General features: G+C 54.1%; 1 protein-coding gene across 3 annotated transcripts in view; it reads left to right on the forward strand.

Annotated features, from left to right (window-relative positions):
* ABR (ABR activator of RhoGEF and GTPase) overlaps positions 1-25,508 on the forward strand; it is a 178,847-nt gene that overhangs the window by 117,922 nt on the left and 35,417 nt on the right. For all 3 annotated transcript variants that reach the window (XM_068531713.1, XM_068531714.1, XM_068531715.1), the window contains 12 exons: positions 715-822; positions 3,653-3,713; positions 8,526-8,578; positions 9,164-9,304; positions 10,961-11,082; positions 13,029-13,194; positions 16,398-16,520; positions 16,880-16,955; positions 17,445-17,549; positions 18,472-18,546; positions 21,070-21,167; positions 21,572-21,703. In XM_068531713.1, the coding sequence (XP_068387814.1) occupies positions 715-822; positions 3,653-3,713; positions 8,526-8,578; positions 9,164-9,304; positions 10,961-11,082; positions 13,029-13,194; positions 16,398-16,520; positions 16,880-16,955; positions 17,445-17,549; positions 18,472-18,546; positions 21,070-21,167; positions 21,572-21,703 (1,260 nt within the window). The remainder of the gene's footprint in view (positions 1-714; positions 823-3,652; positions 3,714-8,525; positions 8,579-9,163; positions 9,305-10,960; positions 11,083-13,028; positions 13,195-16,397; positions 16,521-16,879; positions 16,956-17,444; positions 17,550-18,471; positions 18,547-21,069; positions 21,168-21,571; positions 21,704-25,508) is intronic.

Raw genomic sequence — 25,508 nt, forward strand, 5'->3', positions numbered from 1 at the left:
TAAGTATTTGCGGAATTGAATTAACGAGCCTTGGTTTCCCCTTTTGCAGAAAGGGCTGATGGCATCTGTTCTGCCTCCCCAAGGAGGCGACGAGGCTCTGTGTGGTCCGCAGCTGTGGAAAGCTTTGTGTTAGGTTCAAAGTGACATGCAAATGTGTAGAGAGGAAGGACTTCTGGCTCCTTGAAGGCTGAGGAGGTGGGGAAAGGGACCTCGAGGGAGGCCGAGGGAAGTGGGGACTGCGCCTTTAAATGCAGTTCCCCACACTGAGCATGGGGAGTGGGGCACTGAGCAGGCCACACGTGCCCACCCCTCTCCCTGTCTCCCCCTGCTTCAGCTAATTCCAGGATGTGAAAGACTGGGTGAGGCATTAAGGGGCTTCAAACCGTGCGAGACTTTGATGATGCTAAATAAAGCCAAATGCTGCAATGAACTGAATTTTAGCATGCCAACAAAGGCCGTGCCCTGCTCCCCCCAACCCCCAATACCCCCTTGTTAACCTTATTGGCTGAGCCAGTTTCCATGGAAACTACCAAGTTCAGAGGGATACTGTAGTATGTTCATCCTGCCTTTTCCTTCTGCTCCCAGCTAGCCATTTGGACTGAGTTAGAGGTTCTGAGTGCTAAGGGAGCTCCAGGTGCTCTGGTTATGCTTTCATCCATTCATTAATCCTCTCTCCCCGTCCCTCTCCTGCCCTTCTCTCTCTTCTCCCTGCAGGCCAGCCAGCTTGGCGTGTACAAAGCATTTGTGGATAACTATAAAGTCGCTCTGGAGACAGCTGAGAAGTGCAGCCAGTCCAACAACCAATTCCAGAAGATCTCTGAGGTGGGCAGCTCCCTGCACAGCCACCCCTACGACTCGGGGTTTGGGGGGCTGCTCAGAGCCTTCTAGCCTTAGGGCCTCTCCTCCCCTGATTGCCAGTGAGGAAAATGGTTCCCCTGATGAGTAACACTTAGCCTGATTTGCTTTCTTGCACTTGACATTTTCCCTCTTAACATAAGAATATCGCTTTATGTATGATTTTGTTATTCTGTTTTAGGTTATTCTGTATTAGAACAGGGGAAGCAAAGAAGAAAATTAAAAAGGCAGCATTCTCCCACACTGTGGTGACCTTAAGCAAGTCACTTCCCTTCTCTTGGGCTTATTTCCTCTGCTGTAGAATGAGGTGTCTGGATTGATCCAGCTCATCCCAAGCTTGCTTGACAACAAGAACCACCAGGGTCACTGTTTAAAATGCAGATCTTCAGGCACCTTCCCTGGAGCTTCAATCCAGAAGGTTTGGGGTGGAGCCCAGGAGTCTGTATTTTCAACAAACTTCCCCAGGTGATTTTTATAATCAGGAAGATTTGAGGGAGTCTGGACTAGGTGATCTTTTAAGATCCTTGCAGTCCCATAGAGAGCGGACAAAGGCCACGTGGAGAAGAAGCCCTAGATCTTCTGGCTGGGAATATGCCTGTCCCTGCGGCTGCAGCCCAGCCTTCCCACCACCCTCCTCCGCAGGGCAAAGATGTGGCATTGTCTGCCGCCGACACTTCTATCCAGGAAGTGGCAGGGAAGGGCTCTAGGATTCCTCAGGAGCACAGCCCAGCTCACCCCTTGAGCCAAAAAGATCTCAGGGATACCCCCCCACCCCCCACCCCCACCAGGCCACTGGCTTTACAATCACAACACCCAGCTCCAAGCTTGGGGAAGGAGAACCTCTGGTTCCAAGGAAAGGGAGCTCCTTCTGCAGTTTTGGAAGTCCTGCCTTATAGGCCCCTCTGAATCCTTTGCTTTCTCTCTCAGCTCTGATGCTGGAAAAGTTGGTGAGGTGCAGGATAGTTTTCGAGAAACTACTGGGGTTATAAGGGTCATACCCAAGTTTGGAATCAGCCGGGAGGCAGTGCGAGAGTGGGGCAGATGGAGGTGAAAATGCCAGCTTGATTACTAGTCAAAGCCGGATTGGAAAAACGTGGCCATGGATCTGTAGCCACACTGGATTTGCTAACACTTCCCCTCCATGTTCAAACACATCTACTGGGGGCAGAGAGAGGAGGGCTGAGCTCTGTTTCTTCTCCCAAACCTAGGGGTCAGGTGAGTCACCCTCTGCCTGGGAGGACGGAGTGGAGTGAGGGCTGGGAAGGTCCCTCTAAGTGGAGCAATGAGGCTGGAGAAAGGGTTTTCCTCTCATGGCTCCCCGCCCTCCCTGGGAACAAACTGGGTTTCCCATCTGTGTTCAGAGTGACCCTGCCAAGGCTGCCCGGGTGCCCGGGTCATGTGTGGTCCAGAGAGTGGTTGGGGGGGGGCCTCTTAGCCTGGGCTGACTGCCTGTTCCCTATGGTGGGCAGAAACCCCTGCGCTCTTCCCCAGGCCCCTCTTATAGCCAGCTGGCCCCAAGGGCAGAGCGAGGCCTGTGGCCTGCTGCCAGTGGCTTCTCACCCTGACTCATGCGCAGACGCCATCACTTCCCACTGGTGCTGCCACTTAATTACTGCAATTAGGCCCTCCTCCTCTGCAGCAGAGTGATTTCATACCTCTAGGCTGCACTGGAAGGGGACATGGAGAAAAATTCCCTAAATCTGGGAATCCAGACACAGCCTTGAGAAGCTGAGCAACCTCCCTTTTCCCCAGCCCCACACCCCAGGCTCAGTCCCTGGGGGTTTTCTCTGTCTAGAAAACAGCTTGAGGCAGGAGTAGGAAGTGTGGAGCTCCCCACTGCCTGGGCATTTCCCCCCAGGCAGAGCAGGCAACATCACCTGGTACCTGTCCTTGGCCTCACCTCGTCCCCGCCTTCCTGCTGACACGTCCCCTGGGAACCCACCCCCCCCCCACCCCCCCATCAACCATGCACTCAGTCTTCCAAGTGGGGATTGCATTACAGCTCCAATTACAGGCCACACTGGTCCAGTGGCAAGGGCTGGAGCTGGAACCTCTGACTCTAAAGGCAGATGAAAGAGGTTAGGATCAGATAAGCCACCCCTGGGGTCTGTTTCCGGCACTCACTCCCTGTCACTTTGCATGGGATCCAGGAGGGATGTTGCCTCTTCCTTCCTTGAGTTTCCTCTCTGACGCCCAGCCCAGGCACGGTGGGTGGGGAGTGCGGGTGGGGCCGGTGGCTGGGTGAGTCCCTTTCAATATGGGTAAGATACAGCTCGGACTGCCCTGCACCTCTCTGCTTCCCCCTGTGCAGGTGTGTGGGACCCTTCGCTCCTTATCTCAAGGGCTGCTCATGCCCAAGGACCAGCTGGTGCGCTGGTGCTTGTGCACTGAAACCCTGTTGGCCCTGGGCTGATGTGTACAGACCTCTGAGTAGTGGCCGCTGCTGCGGGGTGGAGGAGGGGGTGGTCCTCCTCTGGAAGGCCCTCTGAGCTGCTGGGGAGGGGCTTCAGGGCACCAGTCTGAGGAGCACCAGGATTGCAGTCCTCTCCGGTCCCTGGAAGCCCTCCTTCTGGCCTGTATGAGTTGCTGGACCCCCGAGGCTCCAGGAGGTGATGGGTGTGGCCCAGGGGCTCAGTAAGCAGAGAGGCAGAGGGAGGCCTGCACCTGTTAGTCTTTGTCTCTCTTCTCCTATTTGCACCCCTGGGTTTCAGAGCCCTGCTTCCTGCCATGCTCACGATGGGGGATGGGGAGGCTCGGGGGACAGGCCAGGTGGTGATTCCTCTCCTCTGTTTGGCAGGAACTGAAAGTGAAAGGTCCCAAGGACTCCAAGGACAGCCACACGTCAGTCACTATGGAAGGTACTTTGGGGAATGGCTTGGATAACAGTCACCTTCCTTTGTCTGGCTTTGCGGACTACGGTGCCCTGCTTGTGTGTGTGCGTGCGCGTGCGTGTGTGTGTGTGTGTGAGTGTGTGCATGCGAGGAATCCAGCCTCTGTCCCCAGGCAGCTGGCCAGCTACAAACGTGCTCCTCCCTAGGATGCCAGCAGGCGGCTCACTCCCCTCCTCCTCCTCCCCCCTCCACGCACGCAGCCCTCCGCTCCCCTCCCCCTTGCTAGAGGAGCACTCAGAAGCGGCTGCTTGATTCTCGAGGCTGTGCAGCAGCAGCCGGGAAGGTGGCTGAGTGGCCGGGCGGGCGGCTGATGGGAGCTGGGGAGCCGGGAGCGATGGCCGCAAGCTCCTGCCGCGGGGACGGAGGCTGCCATGGAAATTCTCCTCATCATTCGCTTCTGCTGTAACTGCACCTATGGTAACCCAGGCCCCCTCTCCCGAGAGGTGGTGTGTCTTCCCACCTCTGGGGGCTGGCTGGAGTGGGCTGAAATGTGGCCATCAAGGTTTGGGGGGCAGCAGGGCAGGGAGGGGGGGACAAGTGGCTGGACCTATGTTAACCCCGTGCCGGCCAGCTTCCAGCCTGGAGTTGAAGTCTGGGGGCCACTCGGGGCAGGGTGGCTTGGAGATGGGAGGACCAGGCTAGAAGGGTCCAGGTACCCCCGAGGATCTGTGGGGAGTTAGTGGCTCAGCTTGAGAGGCTGGGGGCAACTTCCTGGAGAGGCTGTTAAGGAGAGAAAGTGACGAGGCTGGGCCTGCAGGGGTGGCCACCCTGGGGCTGGAGAGGGGTCAGCAGGGGCCAATCGGAGAGTGACAGATGGTCTGGATGGCAGTGCCTTGGAGCGGGAGGGCGCCAGCCCCGGCTGGAGGGAGAAGTTGGGAGTCTCTTTGTTTCGTGAGAGGCCAGGGTATTGTGTGCTTGGAGTGCACACACTGCCTTCGCTCTCTCCTCTCTGAATGGCAGGGGAGAACGTGGATGTGGTTGGGAGCAGGAAGGAATTGGGTTGCTCCCAGGGGGTTCGTTTCTAGCCACTGGAGACCCTTGAGCTGAGGTCTTGGCCGTGAATGCTGGTGGGAGAGGGGGGCGTGGCCGGCTGCTGGTTCGTGAAGGTCACACACCCCCCATACAATAGGGGGGACGGACAGAGCAGCATCTTTGCAGCTCCCTCAGGGAGGGGGTCCTGGGACAGGTGTGTGCAGTCAGCCAGGCTCTTGCTCAGAGGAGGCTGGCACAGATCTAGGCAAGGAAGTGTCCGGAAGCTAGTGGGCCCCGCCTTCCGAGGCCAGAGGTACCTGAGGGATAAGCCAGGCTGCCTTTGGCAGGGGCATAAGGGTCAAATGTTGCCCCAGGCCAGCTGCTCTGGGCTCCTGTGGCAGGCAGCTGGTTTCAGGACCTTCTCTCCCACCAGGCGTTTTGTCTCTGCACCCCTCTCAGCCACTTTGCTCTCATATCTCCGTGGTAACCCGGAGCTCCTTGTCGAAGGCTGAACAGAGGGGGGTGGCAGCATGCTGGAGGAGCAATGCTGAGGTTTCTCGGGCTCTTCCCGGAGGCCGCTGTGCGCGATCAGCTGTCCCCTCACCTTCTCGGGCTGTCCTGCATTGAAGACTGCTCGTGATGGAGATAGCCCCTGAGGTCGCCCCCTTCCAGCTGTCCCAGCAGGACAGCTGTAGTCACAGGCAGAAGCTGATCTGGGTCCCCGCCCCTCGGCTCAGATTCTGACAGGCTTGAAACTGGCCTGGTCCTAGATCTGAGGGGAAAATGCCCTTTTTGGTCTGGTCTAGGAGTTGGTCAAGTCTCCAGTCAGTCTCCCTAAAGAGGAAACGGTCAGCCCTTTGCTTCCTCTTTCTTCCCCCAAAAGAAGCTTAGTTTTAGTGAAACAGGCCTGGGACCTGGAGTTCAGGGTTTCTTTAGTCCCTGCAACAAAGTCAGCTTTAAAGTGAGCGGTCAGGAGTGAAGGAGCCCTTGCTGACCACGCTGTTTGAATCTTCTCAGCCCCTCCAAGGGGTGCTGGTCGTGGGGTACCAGGGAGGCTGTGCGACTTGGGGCTCACTCTGCAGTTGTCTGCCTTAGCGGTTGTGTGCTGAGCACCCAGTCTGCAGGGCTCCAGGCCACACGCAGTGGAGGTGCAAGGAAGGTCGCGTGTGACCCAGGCCCCTAAGAAGGGGGCTCACCTTGGCAACAAGAGAGGCCCACTCATCCACTCCTTCCCGGTGAATCTTTCCCAGAATCCTCCCGAGGGCCACCGAGCTTTTGCAGGTGCTGCCTCCCCTACGGAAGGGGACGTCTCAAAGATAGGAGCACGTGTAGACCATGGGTAGATTCAAAACCCAGCTGTCCCTTACGGCTTTGTGATTGTGAGCAAGTTACATAATTTCTCTGTGCTTTCGAGAAGTTTCTGCATCTGTAAAATGGGGCTAGTGATAATTGCTTCCCTTTTTAATTAAAGGAAATAACGCATGTAAAACAGTGCCATTGGACACAGAGTAAGTACTCAGCAAACTAGAGAGAGGCCAGCTTGCACATGTCATGGTTTGACTTTTAGGCGCTGTGAGTGTTGCTTGTGAAAATCCTGGTTGGGGAAGGCTTTCTGGAGGAGGGGGAGAGACAGGCATTGCAACTTGGTGAATGGTGTCTGTCCCAGAAACAGGAACCCCATGGTGAGGAGGGGTGAGAGTGGGTGAAGCAGAGGCAGGAAGCAGGCCAGCCTGCTGGAGCCGTGGAGCAGGTGAGGGGGGAAAGGTGGGCTCTTCACCCTGCATTCTCAGGGGAAGCAGGTGCGCAGGTGCCGTGGAGAACACGAACATCAGGGCTGCGCTGGCTCCTTCCATATCTGACGGTGGCCCCAGGGCCCTCTCGCTGCACTTGCCTCTCCCCACCCTTCCTCCCACCTGCCCCTCCACCACCTGGGGCTGATGCATTAGGACTCATTCCATGGCCACAATCAAGTGGACTCTTGAGGTGACTATAGGCATATTAATAACCCGTCTGAAACCCAATCCACCATTTGTGCAGACCTCTGAGCTTAGTCAGAAACCTCTTCCTCCTGGGACCTGACAGAGGGGCAGAGGGAGCTGACACTGTAGTATCAGCTTTCCCTGGGCGGGAGCTCGAGGGCCCACCCTGGCAGGTGTCTGCTGAGCTTGCACTTTCTCTGGGTCTCTGGGGTTCTCAGGGAGTGATTTTTTTTTCCCCCTGCAGATGGGCTGAGCCACAGGTGGGTACCCTAGACAGCCTCAGAACTGGCCCCCTCCTGGGCTGGTAACTGGGCTGTACCCTCACTGTCCCGAGATACCCCAAGCCTGGTCCTGTCCATTCTAGCTCCCGTAGCCCATGGGGAGGGGCTTTAGACATTGCTAAATTAAGAAAGGGCTGCAAATAAATCATGGGAGATGTGTTTGCATAAAGCGGTGGTTTTCAACCATTATGACATATCAGAATCAGCACAGGAGATTTTTAAAAAGGTTGATGCCTGGGTTCTGCCCATCAGAGCCTGCTGTTTAGTTGATGGGAGAGGGGGAAACAGGCATCTGAATCTTTTAAGAGTTCCCTAGTGATTCTAATGGGCAGCCAGGCAAAGCCAGCAGATGAGGCTCGGGGCACACCACTGAGACTGCATCTTCTCCGTAGCCAGCAGATTATCCCCCAAAGTGTCCATTGAGCAATGCGCAGGGTAGTTATATCTAGGGCTTTGGGGAACTCTCTGGTTTGGGGGCTGGCTGGGACATGAATGTCAGCTCTGGGACCTGTCACAGCCTGGTCCCATGGGACACCCACTCCAGGGTCCTCCTCCCCAGCCCAGCATCCTGCCTCTTACTGCTCCCATGGCAGGAGGACAAAGGTCATGACCCCATGGACAGAGGTGTCCAGGTGCGGGGCCGGAGCTGAACCCCCCAGGCTGGGAGGGGCAGGGCACAGCTGCTTGCAGGAGCTTTGTCTGGAAGTGTCAGTGGGCCAGCTGCCGCCTCCGCCTGTCCCTGCTGAATCCCAGCAATCCTCATTTGGTGTCCTGGTCACCAAGGGGTGTGGCCAGTGGGGGCCCTGGTGAGCTTGCATTTTTCCCAGCCTCTTCAGGGGCTCTCATACTCGAAGCCCCACCTGAATTCCTTTAGGAAATCTTTGCCCCCCAGCTGCCACTAGCTTGAGAGCAGAGCCTTTCTGTGGAGGTTGGGCATGCCTCCTTGGCCCTCAGCCAGGAGGGGGTTGAGGGCGTGGAGAGGGGTCTTCCTCATGGAGATGAGGTCAACCGTGTGGGTCAGAACGAAGCATGCTGTTCCCAGCTGGCGGTGCCAGGCCTTGGACCAGAGGGATATGAGAATGATGGGGCACGGGGACACCGCCCTCCCTGGAAAAACAGTGTCTCCTTCCTGCATTCTGGGGTCCCGGGTGTGACCCCCAGAGTCCTGGAGCTCTGGGGGGTAAGGCTGTGTGATTCATCGTGGAGGGTACAGAGGAGTATCTGTGTCTGCTTTGAGCCTGGTCAGGCCAGGACGGGCCTGGGGGACGCACAGCCCTCGAAGAAATCACGTCTGGTGGGAGATGAGATGAGGAGGCAGGTGGGAGGGGGCCTGGGCCACCAGAGCTGTGTGTCCCCCTTTTGGTGTGGTCTGGCCTGCCTGGGGTGAAAATGGAGGTGTGGGTTACCATGGAACCCACTTTGGCCTCCTGTAAGCGGGTGTCCATGCAAGGGAGGGAGGCGGGTCGGGGCATAAGGTTGCCCCCTAAGGTCTCAAGCTGCTCCCTGTATTTCATCTGACCTGTCTCCTTTGCCCCTGCCCCCAACAGCTCTGCTCTACAAGCCCATTGACCGAGTAACCAGGAGCACCCTTGTCCTACATGTGAGTGTGTACCCCCTGAGTGTCCTGAGAGGGCTTAGGAGTTGGATGGGAGACTGAACTCAGGGTGGGCGGGCACTGGAGTCGCTGAGAACAGCCCATCTGGGGAGCTGGGCAGAGGGTCGCTGGGCCCTGACTGCACCTGCCTGGCCTGTGGTGACCATGCTGATGTGTCCAGGGCCTAAAAATAGCTTGGCTACTAAGCTTGATTTTTGGCCAAATGCTCCCTAGGAGGCAGGCACTTCCTGCCTCCCGATCCCTTGACTGATGGTCTCCAGTGTCCTTGGAGCAGCTGTGGGGTGAGTAGGGGGGTGTCTCTCCCAGCTGCTTGGTGACATGAGACTCCACCTGGCCTGTGCTGCCCGGGGGAAGAGTAATGGCCGCAGCAGGAATAAAGGGGCACCACTGCCCTCACCCCTGCTGCTCTGACCCTAATTTTTATTTCAGATTTTGCAGGCATGACCAGGTTAGAGTGTGGGTCCCTAGTGTCTCCCTTGGAATTCTTTTAGCGAGGATAGAGTTCTCCCCACTGTCTTCTCACTAAGCCCCAGAACAGCTCCCCTCAACTCACCACCCCATCCTTCCCAGGACCTGCTGAAGCACACACCTGTGGACCACCCAGACTACCCGCTGCTACAGGATGCCCTCCGCATCTCCCAGAATTTCCTGTCCAGCATCAATGAGGACATTGACCCCCGCCGGACTGCAGTCACAACCCCCAAGGGGGAGGTGAGCTCAGGACCCAGCATAGCCTGGCACCCAGATTGCCCGTCCCTGCTCTGCTGCCCGCTCGGGCACCACTGCCCGATGCTCTGTGCCTCTCCAACCCTGATCTCTCATTCCCAGCCAAGGAGAGGCCTTCAGGTCCTGGACTGACAGCTTAAAGTCCAGCGTCTCATTAATCTTCGTAATAGTCCACAGGAGCAGAAGAGGAAACGGGGCCCCGGAGAGTCTCTCCAGGTCTCCTGCATGAGGTCTCTCGGCTATAAGTGTCGGAACTGGATTCTTTAGCTGGGGTTATCTGTCTGCAAGCCTCATGCGCTGACCCCCAGACCAGGGCTCTGGCTATCTCGTTCTTGAATGCAGACACCCCGCTCTGGGCAGTATGATGTCCTCAGAGTCTCCTGGAAGATAATGGCTCAGGCTGAGGGAGCTTGTGGAGTCAGGGAGAGATGACTGAGGCTGCCAGGTGGCTGGACTGTCCCAGGTGGGCGCCTAGGTGTGGCTAGCAGCTCCAGTTCCCTGGGGGCCCTTTTTGGTGGAAGGGTGGGGACACCTCAGTGAGGGGAAGCAATGTGAACAATCAAAGGGACAGTTACCTGCATGGGTCAGCAGCCTGGCCCGCATACGGGGTTTCCTGTCCAAGAGAGGTAATTAAGTGACGTTTAGGAGTGAAGGCTGGCTGGGTTTATGCTCCTTTTGTGACATTTACGAGCCTCCAGTGTCTCCTGGGGAGGGAAGTAATGAGGGACACATTCTGGAGAGTGACTAATAGGGTACAGAGAGCTGTCCCTGGTGCAGCTCCCAGCCCTGGTTTGCAAACCCTGGAATGTCACCAGTTTGTTGGACTCTGCGGATGTCTGAAAGAGCTCCAGAGGCCCTAGAACATGACCAGTTTCAGATCATCTGAATTGTATACTTTCTACGTGCTCACCTACATATTGCAACGTATATAGGTCACACGGCACATAATACGGGGAAGGCTGGGACAGATAGTGACAGCCCCACAGCAGCCTGCTGGCTCTGAGGGTGGCAGGGAGGAGGCTCTGGAAGTTATGCGTGGAGCAAAATGCTGTGGACCAGCCAGAGCCCAGGTTAGAGATGGCTGCAGGTTCCCCAGGACACTGTGATGGCCCCACAGAGGGAAGTCCAGGGTCAGAGACCGTATAAACGGGCCTGAGTGGTTCTGCAGGTCGAGGTTTAGCTGAAACTAGATCAACATCTTAGGCAGGGTTAGGGGGGTTTTATGGTGGGGGTGGGAGGGAGTGTTCATGACCCAGGGTGGGTCCATCCAGGTGTGAGCTGTTGAGAGCTGCAGGGAAGTGGAAAGCTACCACTTGTTGATCACATCTTACATGCCAGGCACTGTGCTAACTGTTCTACATACACCATGACTCCTACCTTGTGGGGCAAATATCATTGTCCCCATTTTACAGTTGCTAAGACTGAGGCTTAGAGAAATCAGGGAAATTGCCCTCAAGATCACAGCCAGGAAGTGGCAGAGTCTGGATTTAAGCCCACGTCCCTGACCCCAAAGCCAGTGCTCTTAACCACCAGACACTACGGTCCCTCCCTGGAGCCCCACCCTCACCCCCACAGCTGGATGGGTGCAGGCTGGGCCCTGGGCTGACTCCCAGGCGGGGGTGGGTGTACCATCTCCCTCAGACGCGGCAGCTGGTGAAGGACGGCTTCCTGGTGGAAGTGTCGGAGGGCTCCCGGAAGCTGCGGCATGTCTTCCTCTTCACAGACGTCCTACTGTGCGCCAAGCTAAAGAAGACATCGGCGGGGTGAGTGTGCAGATGGGGGGCGGGAGAGCGACTAGACCCTGCCCACTGTGGAGCCCCTCAGCAACCTGGGGCAGTCTGCATTTTTTCCCCTTTTAAAAAACATATTAATTAATTTTATTTTACTTCATAGCCTTTTTCTAAAAATAAATCATGGTTTTACTTGTAAAGATAATGCAACCAGATTACAGAGAAAAAAAAAAAAAAACCCATCACCCACCTGAACATAAGCATCAGTCTCCTGCTGCTGTATTTCCTTCCAGTTTTTTAAAATGTTCTTATGTTTTTTCGTATACTTGTAATCAGAGTGAATACCCAATTTGGGGCTCTGCTTTTTCCATTTCACGTCATAAGCATTTTCCCTGTTGCTGCCTAATCTTCATAATCATCATTTTACTTTCCTGCGTGATGTAACAAGTAGATATGCCATAATTTACTTAAGCATTCTCCTTTTATTAGACATCTCTAAATTTTTGCTAACTGCAATTCAGTGAATATTCATTAAATCTGCTGCTATCATTTATTGAGTGGTTATGCCATGCCAGGTGCCACGACAAATGCTTTGAATGTATTATTTCTAATCTGCCCAGTGACTCCACAAAGTAGGTATTATTATCCCCATCTCACAGATGAGAGAAAAGGCTTAGAATAAAGTTAAATAAGTTGCCCAAGGTCACACAACTGAAGTGGAGGAGATGGGATCTGAACCTTAATCTGACTTGAAAGCTTCTTTCCAGCTCCATCACTATACCCAGTGATATGGGTGTCTCTGTGTCATGAGCAGACAAGCTTATTCAGTATTCACTCCCACATTCTTCCACGTGTATTTCCTTATCATCTACGGTATGCCAGGGGAGACAAGCCATACGCTCAGTGTTGCAGGGAGGTGCAAACCGAAGTCCTGGGCGAAGTGAGAGAAGGAGAGGTTATTATGAGTGTCAATAGAGGGGATGACTCCCTGGAACTAGATGACATTTGAGATGATTGTAAAGCGGAGGTGACAGTCATAAGTATACGTACCTCTGCCTTAAGTTCTTTGCCCAAGGCAGACATAACTAGTGGACCATGGCACCATTTCTCATTAGACTTGGATGTGGCTTCTTTTTTATTTTTTTTTTAAGGTACATTCTCAGAGATTACTTCTCTTTTACTACTTCTTTTAAAAAATAAATTTATTTATTTTTGGCTGCGTTGGGTCTTCATTGCTGTGTGCGGGCTTTCTCTAGTTGCGGCGAGTGGGGGCTACTCTTTGTTGTGGTGCGCGGGCTTCTCATTGCGGTGGCTTCTCTTGTTGCGGAGCACGGGCTCTAGGCACACGGGCTTCAGTAGTTGTGGCTCGCGGGCTCTAGAGCGCAGGCTCAGTAGTTGTGGCGCACAGGCTTTGTTGCTCCGCGGCATGTGGGATCTTCCCAGACCAGGGCTCGAACCCGTGTCCCCTGCATTGGCAGGCGGATTCTTAACCACTGCGCCACCAGGGAAGTCCCTTGGATGTGGCTTTATAATCCTCAACTCAGTATCCCATGTGACCTCTATTGATAAAAGTTGGCATTCAAAATAGCATCTGTATTCTATCTCTAGCCTAGAAGATAATGAATATAAGCTAAGTATAGATAGGCTAGAAGGGAAGGAAGAGTGTGGGATGGGGAACAGGAAAGCATGAGACCACTCTTGCTCATACCCTAGAGGTTTGGGCTGTTTAGGAACATCAGTTGTTCTGGGCCAGAAGAATGGCAGGCCCAAGGTCCAGAGCCCTTACTGCTGCCTGACCCTAGAACCCAGCTGTCATTATCCCACGAGTGTTCCCTGATTCGGCTCCTCAAGGAGGGGAATCGTTCTTGCCTGTGATGAGTTCTTAGTAAATCCCTTTCAAGTGGTGTTTGGTTCCAGCAGTTCAGGCCTGAAGATCCAAATTCCTCTCTGGCTCACATCTCCCTCTGACTTGTTTGCAGGAAGCACCAGCAATATGACTGCAAATGGTACATCCCCCTGGCTGACCTAGTGTTTCCATCCCCTGAGGAGTCTGAGGCCAGTCCCCAGGTGCACCCCTTCCCAGACCACGAGCTGGAGGACATGAAAATGAAGATCTCTGCCCTTAAGAGTGAAATCCAGAAGGAGGTAAGCAGAGCCTGGCATCAGCTGGGGCAGGGAAGTTGGCCATTTTTATTGGGGCCCTTTGAACTGGGTGTGCCAGGGAGGTGGAGGGAGGGGAAGTGGTAAGGTTTGGGAGTCTGACAAGGGAGGCAGGATGTAAGAGTGGGAGGCCTTTCTTTATAGTCTTCAAGATACATTTATGTGCCCAGGGAAAGACTCTAACCATGGCAGATTAGCACTGAGCATATGGAGGGCGGGCCAAGGAGTCAGTGCTCAGAATTCAGTGGGGTTAATTATGGGACGTTTCCTGGGGAACAGTGTATGCCAAACACTGCAGAATAGGAAAGCAAGAGAAGAAAAAGTCCTTCTTAAGGAAAAGCAAGATGTATGCAAGAGAAAGGACCTGGGAGGCCCCTCAGAAATGGACAGATCAAGTCGGCAAATAAATAACAGAGGGGGCCTTGAATATCACATGATCTAAAAATGCACAGAAGCTTGTGTCCTGACAGAGAACTGAGATTCTGTCAAACACACATGGAACATTCACAGACATTTATCATGTATTAGGCTGCATAGGAAATCTCAAATTGAAAAGAAAAAATGATAGTGTACTGGTCATGTTCACAAACTACAGTGCAGTAAAATTAGAAATTAACAACTAGAATATAGTTAAATATATGCCTGGGGAGTTAAACTTTCAAGATAAAGAGGAAATCAAAATGGAAACTGCAAACTGTTTAGACCTGCATGAAAATGAGAGCACTCCATATCAAAACCCATGGGATGTAGCCAAAGTGCTCTTTAGAGGACAATGGATAGCCTTAAATTCATGTATTTGAAAACAGTGGCTAGAGGAAAGCACCTTCCAGGCAGAGCCTTCCGCATGAATGGAAGGAAGAGCGTGGAGGGCCTTGGTTGGTTGGCCTGGTCTCTCCTCTTCACCCATCCAGGCTCGGCCTTAGGCCTAACCTCACCTGATGACCCTTCCCTGATGTCTCCCTGCTACAGTCTGGGTTGGGTGCCCGGCTTCCTGGTTCCAGACGTTTATCTCTTTGCTTGGCTTTGTTGGTACTGAATTAAAATTGCACGCTCTGCTTTCTCTTTTCCCCACTAGAATTTCAGCTCTAGTGAGGGGGCTATTTTCTTCAGTCCTATGCCCTAGTACTTAGCACGTAATAAACAGGTGCTTTGGGAACAATTGTTGAGAAATACATGACCAAATGGCCTCTAAGGATTCTTTACACCCAGATATCTCTCTTTGAACAGGGGAGAGGAAGACCACAGTAATAACCCCAGGGATGTTTGGTTCAGGGGAATGTCCTAGGGCTGAGGGTCAGACTGCGGGTGCATCTGCCCGGAGGGAGCCCCCTGACAAGCACAGGTGTCCTCCTCCTGAACAGCCAGGCTCACCCTGCCTCGGTGGAGCCTGTTTCCCCATCAGGCTCTGTCCAGCATCCCCACTTCAGGGGCATCCTGCATGCATGTTTCTCACCCGGTCCTGGGAGCAGCAGGCTTTGTGCCCTCCGTCCTTCCCCGGGTGTGCAGACATGGCCTTCTGCTTAGCTGAATCTGTGCTTACACACCTCTACTGGCTGCTGGCTGCAGGGGTGTGCCAGGTGCTTCACAGACCTCCTTATCCAGTGGAGAATGAAGACATTCCTTCCTGTGTGTGACCACAGCATGTGACACAACATGATAAGAGTCACTGGAGAGGCACAGTGTTGTTCTCTGAGTCACAAAAGAAGCAGCAATTTATTCTTTAATAATATTTTTTAAACACAATTTTTTTCTAATCACCAGTGTAACACTGGCTTATTATAACAAGAAATGCTCACAATATCAAAGTGTATAGAGTAGAACTGATCATCACCCCCCCCATTATCAACAGTTTGAGGTGTATTCTTCTAGACTCTTCTATGCTTATACGTGTGTGTGTATATATCTATTTTCTAATGAGATTAGACTACACGTGCTGTTTTGCAATTTAATCTATCAGATCCTTTTTAACAGCTGCATCCTCTCGTGTTGCCCAACCACATGACAACGTATTTGAGTCTTTAGCTTGTTTCTCGTTCTTTAATCTGCACTCATATTTCCCTCCGGTAGACTCCCTACAAGTGGGATGTCTGGGGCAGAGGGTTTGTGCATTTCATTACCAGATTTCCTTCTGAAAAGTTTGCATCCGATCATGTTCTCCCCAGCATTGTGTCACAGTCACTGTTCCCCCACACTGTCACAGCGCCAGCTGTGAGCAATTGTCACAATTTTGCCAGTCTAGTGGGTAAAAAAAAATGCTGCAGAGATGCATTCTAACTGTGGAGCTTGAGGACGGCGTTGGAACAGAGACATGAAACATGATAGCAGTTAATAAAAGGAAAGGGATCCTTTATAAAATATAAACTTGAAAAACTGGAGGAGAAGGGAACACTGACTGAGAGGGGGAACAGCTTGTTAGAGAACAGGGATAATAATAGCGTGATGCTGGGGTGGAGGGTGCAGGGGGCGTGTGGCGGGACATCCGCTGGACGTGGAAGCTGGAACCCAGCCAGGGGAGGCCCCGTGTGCCAGGCCGGAGGTGGGGTCTTTATGCTGAAAGGTGTCTGCAGTTTTTAAGCAGGGTGTCTCAGTGGTACCCGGGATTTAATTTATGGAGATGACTGAGTGACAACTCAGAGATGCTGATGCCACTGGAAGATTTTTATTACTTATATTTATTTTATTACTTATAGTTTCCAAGAGAAGGGGGCCTGCCACGTGGGAAAGCACCAGGTTCGGTCAAGAGGCAGGAGGAGCGTGGGGAGTGCATGGCCCAGAGCCTGGATTGTGTTTTCCACAGGAAACAACTTAGGACCGGCTAGTTTGAATAAGACAGCAGGCTCTGGGCTAGAGTAGTGGTGTCTAGTTGCCCTGGGTTATCTAGGGCAGAGGAAATATTGGATTGTGTGTGAGTTAGTTAAAGGAGATGGTTGGAGGTGTGGATTCAAGATTGATTGGTCTACACATGAAAGACGCACTCACAGAGGAGTCATTTACTAGCTTAGGATTTAGCATGTCCTGGGAGGAGCAGTCTTCTCTGTGGCTGGCCCCCCAAGACATCAAATCATCATAAAATATAGAAAAGGGGAAAAAAATGATGACTACACAGGGGAATGTTGTACATAGAGCTACTGGGTGAGAAGTGGAGTCTGAGTGTGAAGAGAACCGTCTGTGCCCTCTGTCCCCTGCAGAAAGCCAACAAAGGACAGAGCCGGGCCATCGAGCGCCTGAAAAAGAAGATGTTTGAGAATGAGTTCTTGCTGCTGCTCAATTCCCCCACAATCCCATTTCGGATCCACAATAGGAATGGAAAGGTCAGAAGGGCGGGGATGGAACAGAGACAGTTCCCTTCCTCGGTCCAGGGCTGCCCACTCTCTATAGCTCCTGGCCCTGACCCGTGGGAATCAGGCCCCCAATTCCCAAGGAGGCTGCTGTGGCTCCAGCCCTGGACTCCCTCTCCCTGCTGGTGGGGAGCCAGTGCCCTCTGCTGGCCATCACTGGCACTGCCACTCCTGTCACCAGGCTTCCTAGGAGGAAGGCCTTCCTCCCAGCTGCCCTTCTCCAAGCCTAGAGATACCTGGGTACAAAGGAGCTTCACTGTGGGCCCCAGGATCCAGAAATGTCCTTGGCCTGACTCTGGTCATCCTACTGAATTCTCTTCTCCTTTCTACAGAGCTACCTGTTCCTACTGTCCTCAGACTATGAGAGGTCAGAGTGGAGAGAAGCAATTCAGAAACTACAGAAGAAAGGTAAAGCCCTGCCCCACCTACGCTACCCTGATGGTGTCCATGGCAACAATGGGCCTTTTGCATTTCCAAGCACGTTCATGTCCAAAGTCTCCTCTTTAGCCCTCACAGTCACTCTGTAAAGTGCCAGGGCAGGTGGCACTTAATTGACGTTACTGATCAATTGAGACCCAAAGAATTTAGGTGATTTGCCTAAGGCATACGGTGAATTAGCAGTAGGACTGACCCAAAGCCCAGGGTTGTCCAGCTCTCTGTCTCTTGCTCTTGTTGTCTCGTACACACATTCATGAACCTCTCTAGTTAGACCCTCCAATTCTTACCCCTCCGACAGCACCCATGGCTATCCCCAGCTGAATGTCTACTCTCCCTCCCTGCCAGTGACCCACTCTGCCCCTAGAGCTCAGCTTTTTTCCTGCAGTAGCCCCCAACGAAGAGCAGTAGGTCCTAGTGGACCTGTGGTGACATTCCCCTCTCTCTTGTCTCCTTCTACAGATCTCCAGGCCTTTGTCCTGAGCTCAGTGGAGCTCCAGGTGCTCACGGGATCCTGTTTCAAACTTAGGACTGTACACAACATTCCTGTCACCAGCAATAAAGACGGTAAGATCTGGAACCCGAGGTTACTCAAATCAGCAGGTCCAAGCCCCCAGGGCATTGCTGGGGGCTTGCACAAAGACCTAGCCAGACACTCGGCTACAAATGGCTGATCTCTGCTCCGCTGGGCTGGGAAGACTCAGTTGCCAGGTGCACAGAGAGTTTGAATAGGGGCTGTTCTCTGCTGAGTCTCCAGACAGCCCCAACTACTCCCTGGCCTCCTCTGGCTGGAGAGAAGATCTGGCGCCCTGGTGCACCGGGAGTGTGTTGTTAATATGTTCCTGAGGTCGTCAGTTCATGGAAGCCAGTTCATGGGGCAGGGTGGTGGTGGAGGGGAAGGGTAGGTGGATGAGAGTAGTGTATGAGAAATAACGGCTGAAAGTTTCCAGGGATCAGATCTTAGAAGGCCTTGAATGCCAAGGAAGGGAGTATATTGTTCAAGCTGAGGCGCCTGTGGGAGGTTCTGGAGCAGGGGAGGGGTTTGAAGGCAAGCTCTCCTCCACAGTGGGGGTCATCTGCCCCGTATGTCCCAAAGAGGAGGCGGAGCTGGACCTTCTCTTTGCTTGGCACAGAGTGACTTCATATCGGTTAATTTCAAATTTGGAAGGCTAAGCTGAGTCGGGCAGCCAGGGGATAGGCAGGATTCATGTGGGAGGGAAAGTGCCCCACGGGAAATGGGACGAAGTCCCTGGCCCAGGAGGAAGGTGTGGACTGGCCACCCAGGCTTAGTGGAGGGAGAAAGGAGCATTGGCTCACATTCCAGGAAGCAGTGGACTGTGGAAGCTTCTTCATCTGGCCACCAGGTGGTGCTGTCGGACCAAGGCACAGACTGTCTCACGCCCTTTCTGCATCCAACCAGCCTGGGGTGAGGAGGGGAAGAAGCAGGCCTCTCATCACCCCCTTCCCTGGGGCCTTTTCTCTCTTGCAGACGACGAGTCTCCAGGACTCTATGGCTTCCTCCATGTCATCGTCCACTCTGCCAAGGGGTTTAAACAGTCAGCCAGTAAGTACCCCTGACCACCAGCCCCAGGAAGAGGCTGGGTGGGCCATTGTTCATCCTTTCACAGAAAGTCCCTGTGGACCCATTGCATAGGGCCTCCCACTGCTCACCTGCTCTGCTCTTGTCTGCCCAGGCCGGGGCCCTGCCAGCTCCTTTGAGATGTGAGGCATTCCCCCAAAGGCCAGGAACCAGCTCCTCTTGGCAGGGGATCATCCCTGCCCTTTGTCTCCAAGGTCTGCTCTTCCCCAAGCCCTTCCCCACCCCCAGGTATCAGAAATACGGGGCTCCAATCCCACATCTGCCGATTACAAGCTGTGTGACCTTGGGCAAGTCTCTTAACCTCTCTGAGCCTCAGCTTTTTTCTCCATAAAAGGCAATCATGCTTGTTAATACGGACCTAAGAGCAGGCTTAAATATGACCTGTATGTGTAGTGCCAGCACACTGCCACACACACTTCTTTTTCTTTCTAAATCACCATCTACTACATCAGTGCAGTTCTTAGTATTTCACAAAATACAGTTCCATTTTTATCTAATTTTTCTCCCTGTAGGAATTTGTGAGTCAGTTAGACAGCTAATAGTTTCTCCCCATTTGCCAGATGAGAAAACTGAGTCACAGAGAGATAAAAGGACTTAACATCACGTAGGATCAGAAACCCAGGGCTCCTGACTCCTCTCGCTCCCTCTTTTCCCCTCTGGCGGGTGAGATCTGCCCTTTGCCTCTCTCCCTGCAGTGCACCACGGAGACGTTATGCCATTGGCTCGCAAACAGTCATTTAATAAACATTCACTGTGAAGCCTGAATTCCTGCAGTAAATCTGCCTCCCCTCTCTGTGTTCCCATCACCCCAGGGCAGCACCTGTCATACTGTTTTGTCACTTAAAATTTGCCTCTCCTGCTATGAGTTCTTAGAGAGCAGAAACCACATCTCCTTAATCCTTGGATGAACAGGAGCTCAGAAATGCTGAACAAAGTAGTTTATTTCCAGACACCTACTGTGTGCCTCGGTCCCTTACTAGATGCTGGAGAAATGCAAACGTGGCCAGCGAGTGGATAGTGCTTGACACGTTCAAAGCCTTTTCAGGTGCGTTACCTGCTCTGATTCTCCTGGCATCCCTCTGAGGTCACTGATGCCATTCCCACTTGGCACACAAAGAGGCTGAGGCCCAGCAGGCTCCAGGGACTTTCCCAGGGTGGCCCAGTAGGGCACACAGGTGGTGGCATCAAATCCATGTCTTCTGACACTGAAGCCCACGTTTTTGCCTCTAGAGCAGCCCTTCTCTCAGTATGGCCAGGACCACCACACTCATCACTCCAGGCTGTGCTGGTGGTACATGCGACAGCTTCCAGGACCCTCCCCAGACCCACAGAATCCCCTGGCGAGGGGGTGGCCCAGGAATATTCCTGGTCAGTCAGCTCCTTGGGGCTGTGACACACGCCCAAGTCTGCAGCCCACTGAGCTGGACCAGGGCCCTCCCATCTCCTGGTGCCCAGATGTCTCATGCTTACTGTCTCTCTGCGTCCTTTTGGCTGGGATGGGCCTCAGGGAGCAGGCCCATTGGGGTGGGGCATCCCACTCCCCCAGAGCAGGGGTTTTACCTCTCAAACTGGGTCAGGGTGCTCAGACATGGGGTGAGGTGCTGCTACAGGGTCTCCCCTCACCTCCAGACAGTCCTCACCTTCTCCTTCCACCAGCCCCCTGACCCACGGAGACATTCGTTCTGACTCGGGGAGTTAAACCTTGTGAATCTTCAGCCATGGCTTCTCGTTATAGTAAACTCGTTACGTTAGGCCTAGGGTGCAGGCACCGTCATCATTCCTGACTTACAGGTGAGAGCAGTAAGGCACAGAGGGTAGGTGGTTTGTGCAGAGCTGGGATTTGACACGGACAGTCTGACTGCAAAGCCCTTCCTTTTATCCCAGGAACTATCCCCTGGCCCCTGACAAAGGGTTCGCTCATAGCAGAATCAATTAAGGGGCACTTCACGCCCCTCCATCTCTCAGCCACCCAGACGCGTCCCTGCTCCGATGGAGGCCAGGGTGCGTTAGACCTTCTGCATTATTCGCCTGTTCACCTGCGCCCACATCCTGTTGTGCTCGGATACCCGGTTACATCTAGTCTCTGTCACACCCAGTTAGAGACAACTCAGGGATGGCTGTACCCGCTCTCCCCTCTGTAGGAAAGCCCTTCTGATGGAGGACGGCCCAGCTGGGCAGCTCCTGGGGCCTGGGAGGGGCACTTATGTCCATCCTCTGACCTCTGCCCCTCGCCTCATGATTCACACTGCAGAGGATTGGCTGTAGTACCCCAAAGCCACCCTCCAACACACACCATTACCCTGGGAAACAACCTTGGCACCACCCACGGAGGGGAAGGCTGCCAGGGCCTGAGCCCCGGGAGGGAGTGTGTGGATTTGCAGACCGCCCGTGGGGATGCTGGGGGGACCGACGAGTGATCCCCCTTCCCCTCCCGGGTACCTGAGCCTCGGGCCTCACTCGGTGTGTCTCTGCCTGTCCCCCCCGCAGACCTGTACTGTACCCTGGAGGTGGATTCCTTTGGCTACTTTGTCAGCAAAGCCAAAACCAGGGTGTTCCGGGACACAACAGAGCCCAAGTGGGACGAGGTGAGTGGAGGGGCTGGTGTCCCCATGGGGACCCCTGGGCTTGTCCCCCACCGTGCCCATCCCACTCCTGGTGCTCATGTTCTATTGGCTGGTCCGGGACAGCCAAGCCTGCTGTTGGGCCAGCTCTGTCCCTCTGGCCCCTCTGCCCTCCCCTCCCTGCTCATCTGGCTCTGATCTCGGGTTTGTATCTAGACACGGCGTTACAGCTCAAGCCCTCAACTCCACTTCCTCAGTGATTTGGAGGCCTCTGGAGCTCCAGAGGATGAGGACTCTGCTCCAGGCCTCATGACGTGGTCCTCACAGGCCCACCTCACCCCCTCTCACCCTTGCAGAGGTGGGGTGAGAAGCCACTGGGAAGCCAGGTCAGCCTTGGAGGTTCAGGACCCTGTCCCATCTTTCCCCAGGAGTTCGAGATTGAGCTGGAGGGGTCTCAGTCCCTGAGGATCCTGTGCTACGAGAAGTGCTATGACAAGACCAAGGTCAACAAGGACAACAACGAGATCGTGGACAAGATCATGGGCAAAGGGCAGATCCAGGTGAGAGGCAGGCACAGCCAGGGCACCAAGGCAAGGCTCAGGGAGCTGTCAGGAGGTGGTGCCAGTGGGGAAGGCGTCCTTCTCCTCCACCTTCTTGGTCAGGGTGATTGGCCTTTTGTGACTTGGGTTCAAAGCTGTTCCGAGAAACGTTTCCCGAGGTGGTTATTCTCCCCTGCTGGAGATGGTGTCTTATTTTAGCCCCAGAAGCCCACATGTGCCTGGTTCCTTGGGCTTCCACATCTGGTGCCAGTGGATCATCCACACTCCTGCAGGACGGACTACAAGGATGACAGCTACCTTTGTTTTCACATCCCATCTTTAGCCTACTAGTGGCTTTTTCCAGGAACACTGTGTTAAGAAGGATTCTGAGGCTGTATCCATGAGAGCTGTGTTGGATTAGCCCTGTGTGCCATGGGAGGAGTGAGACCCCAAGCATTTGCCACGGGACTGGAAGGGCTTAGGATCCAACTGAGTTGCTGGGGGCTGGTCTCTGACCTGTTGCTAGGGTTGCTGGGCTTTACTCACCTGTGCCAGGAGTTCATTGGCTTAGGGTGGGTCCTGTGGTACGAGCAGGGGCAGATCCTGAGTCAGGGTAAGAGTATATATGCCTCCGCTACGTTTTTCGGTGCCTTACAGATGTACAGAGGGAAAAGGGCTTTGTTTGCAGCCTGTGTCTTTGGAAATTCTGCCAGTTTTGAAGACGGCTGCTATTCACTTACCTGTCTAGGGGATGCAGGCTTGGAGGGGTGACCTTCAGTGTGGAGCTATCCACATTCCATCTGGCACCTTGTATGGCCTCGTGCTTTTGACACAAGTAGCCTGCTTTGGGTGTGGATTCTCTGACCGTGCAATCAAAGGAAATGGTAACTGACACCCTGCCGTTGAGCCGTGGGCCTTGGGTACTCTAGGTTTCTTTTTTTTTTAATTAATTATTTTTTTAAAACGTCTTTATTGGAGTATAATTGCTTCACAATGGTGTGTTAGTTTCTGCTTTATAACAAAGTGAATCAGCTATACATATACATATAGGCTTCTTAACAATTGCCCCAGGTGTGATCTGGGTGCGGGGAGTAGAATGATGCTTTTTCGCAGGAAGCATTTGTTCTCTGATGCACTGTTGAGGCTGCAGAGTTTGGTACCTGACTCTTGGCTGGGTGTCCTTGGTGGCAGTGTCCCCCTGGGGACTTGCGTGCCCCCCCCCCCCGCCCCGACCCCGTCTCAGGCTCCTGTGTGTGAACAAGGGAGATGGCACCATTCAGTGGGGGCCCAGCCATCTGCCTCATGTCACCCCATGTTCCTGAGCACATCCCTTCTTAATGCTGGGGACCTGCACCTCGCTCTTCAGCACCGTCGCCAGGGAGATAGTGCTGCCAGGCAACCACGAGCCGGTCCTTCATTATTTAGGAAATGGGAGCTGATGAGGGTGAGCTCTAGATTCAGTCCCGGGAAGCTACTTCCTGCAGGGATGAGGACCGGGAGGCCCATCTCCACATCCCTGGGCCGGCCCGTCCAGCCTCAGGAGATACCCAGCCAAGAAGCATGACCGGTGGCCACGCCCCCGGGTCATTTAGTGGCTGCAGAATGAAAGAGTTTAAAAGGGTGTCCTGGGCAGCCAGCTCAGTAAGCACCGTGGGCGCCAAACCCCCAGACCCCGGATTCCAGGGCTCGAAGGCATTGTCCCCACCTGGACTTGCAGCCCTGTTGCTTCCCTCCTTCGCACTGCTGTCAGCTGCACGGGCCCCAGGGGAAACACACCATAAATCATTACATCTTGGAGACAGGAGCAGATGGAGGCGGTGGGGGAAGGGGAGGAAGCCAGGTTATGTTTGGCAAAGCAGAAAGCACAGTCTGGTAAGGAAAATGTTTCTGTGTTTAAGCTTCGAGGAATGTTAAATGCCTGGGAGTTGATATTAAAAGAAACACAAACCTTCCTGCTGCCAGCTGACCTGGGCCTGTGAGCCTCCAGTTCAGAGACAGCATCCTCTGGAGGGCTGTGAAGTTTCCCAGCCCTCAACTCCCCAAGGCCCAGGCCTTGTCCTCAGATGTGGAGCTGTCTTGCCCTCTTTCCTGTGGATCAGAGGGCGGGCTGTCCCCACCAGGGGTGTGCCGTGCCTTGTAAAGTCCTCTCACCCTGGGACTACCCTCGGAGCCACCCAGGATGACCGGGCTGGGTTGGAGAGACTGCACTGAACCCCACGGAGCCACAGAACCGTCTGTTCCCACAGCCCACTCCCACCTCCCCTCCCACCTCGTGTCCAAGGAAGGGAATTGGCACCAGCCTCTGGCACTCGGTTCTGCTCCGCTTCAGCAGGCGCCGAGGATGGAGCTAAAGGTGGCCTCACAGTAGGGGCCAAGTCCTTGGGGATGTTCAGGTGGCCTGAAAGAAAGGCAGGGGCAGAAGGCCCACTCCTGTCACTCCCACTTCTTCCTAAGCCTGTCCTCCCTCAGCTCATCTAGAGAACAGCGAGGGATCCCGCCTCCTAAGCTCCAGGCGTTTGCTCCAAAATGAGTCTCCGTCTCTGGGTTGGCCTCATGTGGCAATGGGGGCAGGGACCCTGGAGCGGCAGGCTGGGGGTGGGGAAGGGGCAGCATTTAGTGACAGACAAATGGCAGCGCTAATCACCAACATGTGTGTCCAGCACTTGTGCTCTTGGAGGCCCGTTCCCAAATGTTCTCATGTGATCCTTGCAACAGCTCTGTGAGGAAAAGGATGGTCGTATCCACCCCATTTTATAGATGAGGACACTGAGGCCCTGGTGCCTCCGCTGACGGTGTGCAGGGAAGGCGCTGCTCTCTCCTCTGTGCTGTGTCTCCACGGCCCAGGCCTTCATCAGGGAATCCCTCAGCCTGGGTGAAGGGCAGTGCATGGCTAGTGGCCTGGAGAAGGAGCTGGGGCGATTTCCCAGCCCTGCATCCCTCTTTATCCTTTGTCTGGAGTCCTCTTACCTCCCGGCAGGGGACGTTTCTGCCTGGTGTACCTGGAAGGAAGCAGAATGAGTGTGCGTGGAAAAGAGTCAGGGGAGGGGGACTTCCTCTGCTTCTGCAGTGTGCCCGTTAACGGACTGGCTGCTCTGAGGTGCAGGGGCCTGGCCTCAAGGAATCTACTGCCAGACTGGAAAGGCGAGAGTATCGGTGTATGCCACGCCACTAGGGAACAAGGCAAGATGCCAATAACGATGCTGGAGATGGTGGTGGTGCTGCGGCTGATGATGGTGGGGTGGGGTGGGGGGTGGTCACATCAGAGAGCTTTCCGTGAGCCCGCGCTGGGCTAACGCTCACAGCTGTTACCCCGGGGATCTTCACAGTACCCTACGGGGTAGGAAAGTTATCACAGTTTTTTTTTTTAAATTTTTATTTTATTTATTTATGGCTGTGTTGGGTCTTCGTTTCTGTGCGAGGGCTTTCTCTAGTTGCGGCAAGTGGGGGCCACTCTTCATCTCGGTGCGCGGGCCTCTCACTATCGCGGCCTCTCTTGTGGCGGAGCACAGGCTCCAGACGCGCAGGCTCAGTAATTGTGGCTCACGGGCCTAGTTGCTCCGCGGCATGTGGGATCCTCCCAGACCAGGGCTCGAACCCATGTCCCCTGCATTGGCAGGCAGATTCTCAATCACTGCACCACCAGGGAAGCCCGTTATCACAGTTTTAAAGATGAGAAAGCTGAGGCACGAAAGGGTTAAGGAACCTGCCCAAGGCCAGGCAGCCAGCGGGTAGGAGAGCCCGGAGTCTCCAGAGCCCCTGCCTTGCCCTCTCCAGGGCAAGCCTCCCACTGTTCCCTGCATGATAAGATGGAAACTTGTGCTGCAGG

This window comes from Eschrichtius robustus, chromosome 20, assembly GCF_028021215.1.
Source record: "Eschrichtius robustus isolate mEscRob2 chromosome 20, mEscRob2.pri, whole genome shotgun sequence".
Lineage (NCBI taxonomy): Eukaryota > Metazoa > Chordata > Mammalia > Artiodactyla > Eschrichtiidae > Eschrichtius > Eschrichtius robustus.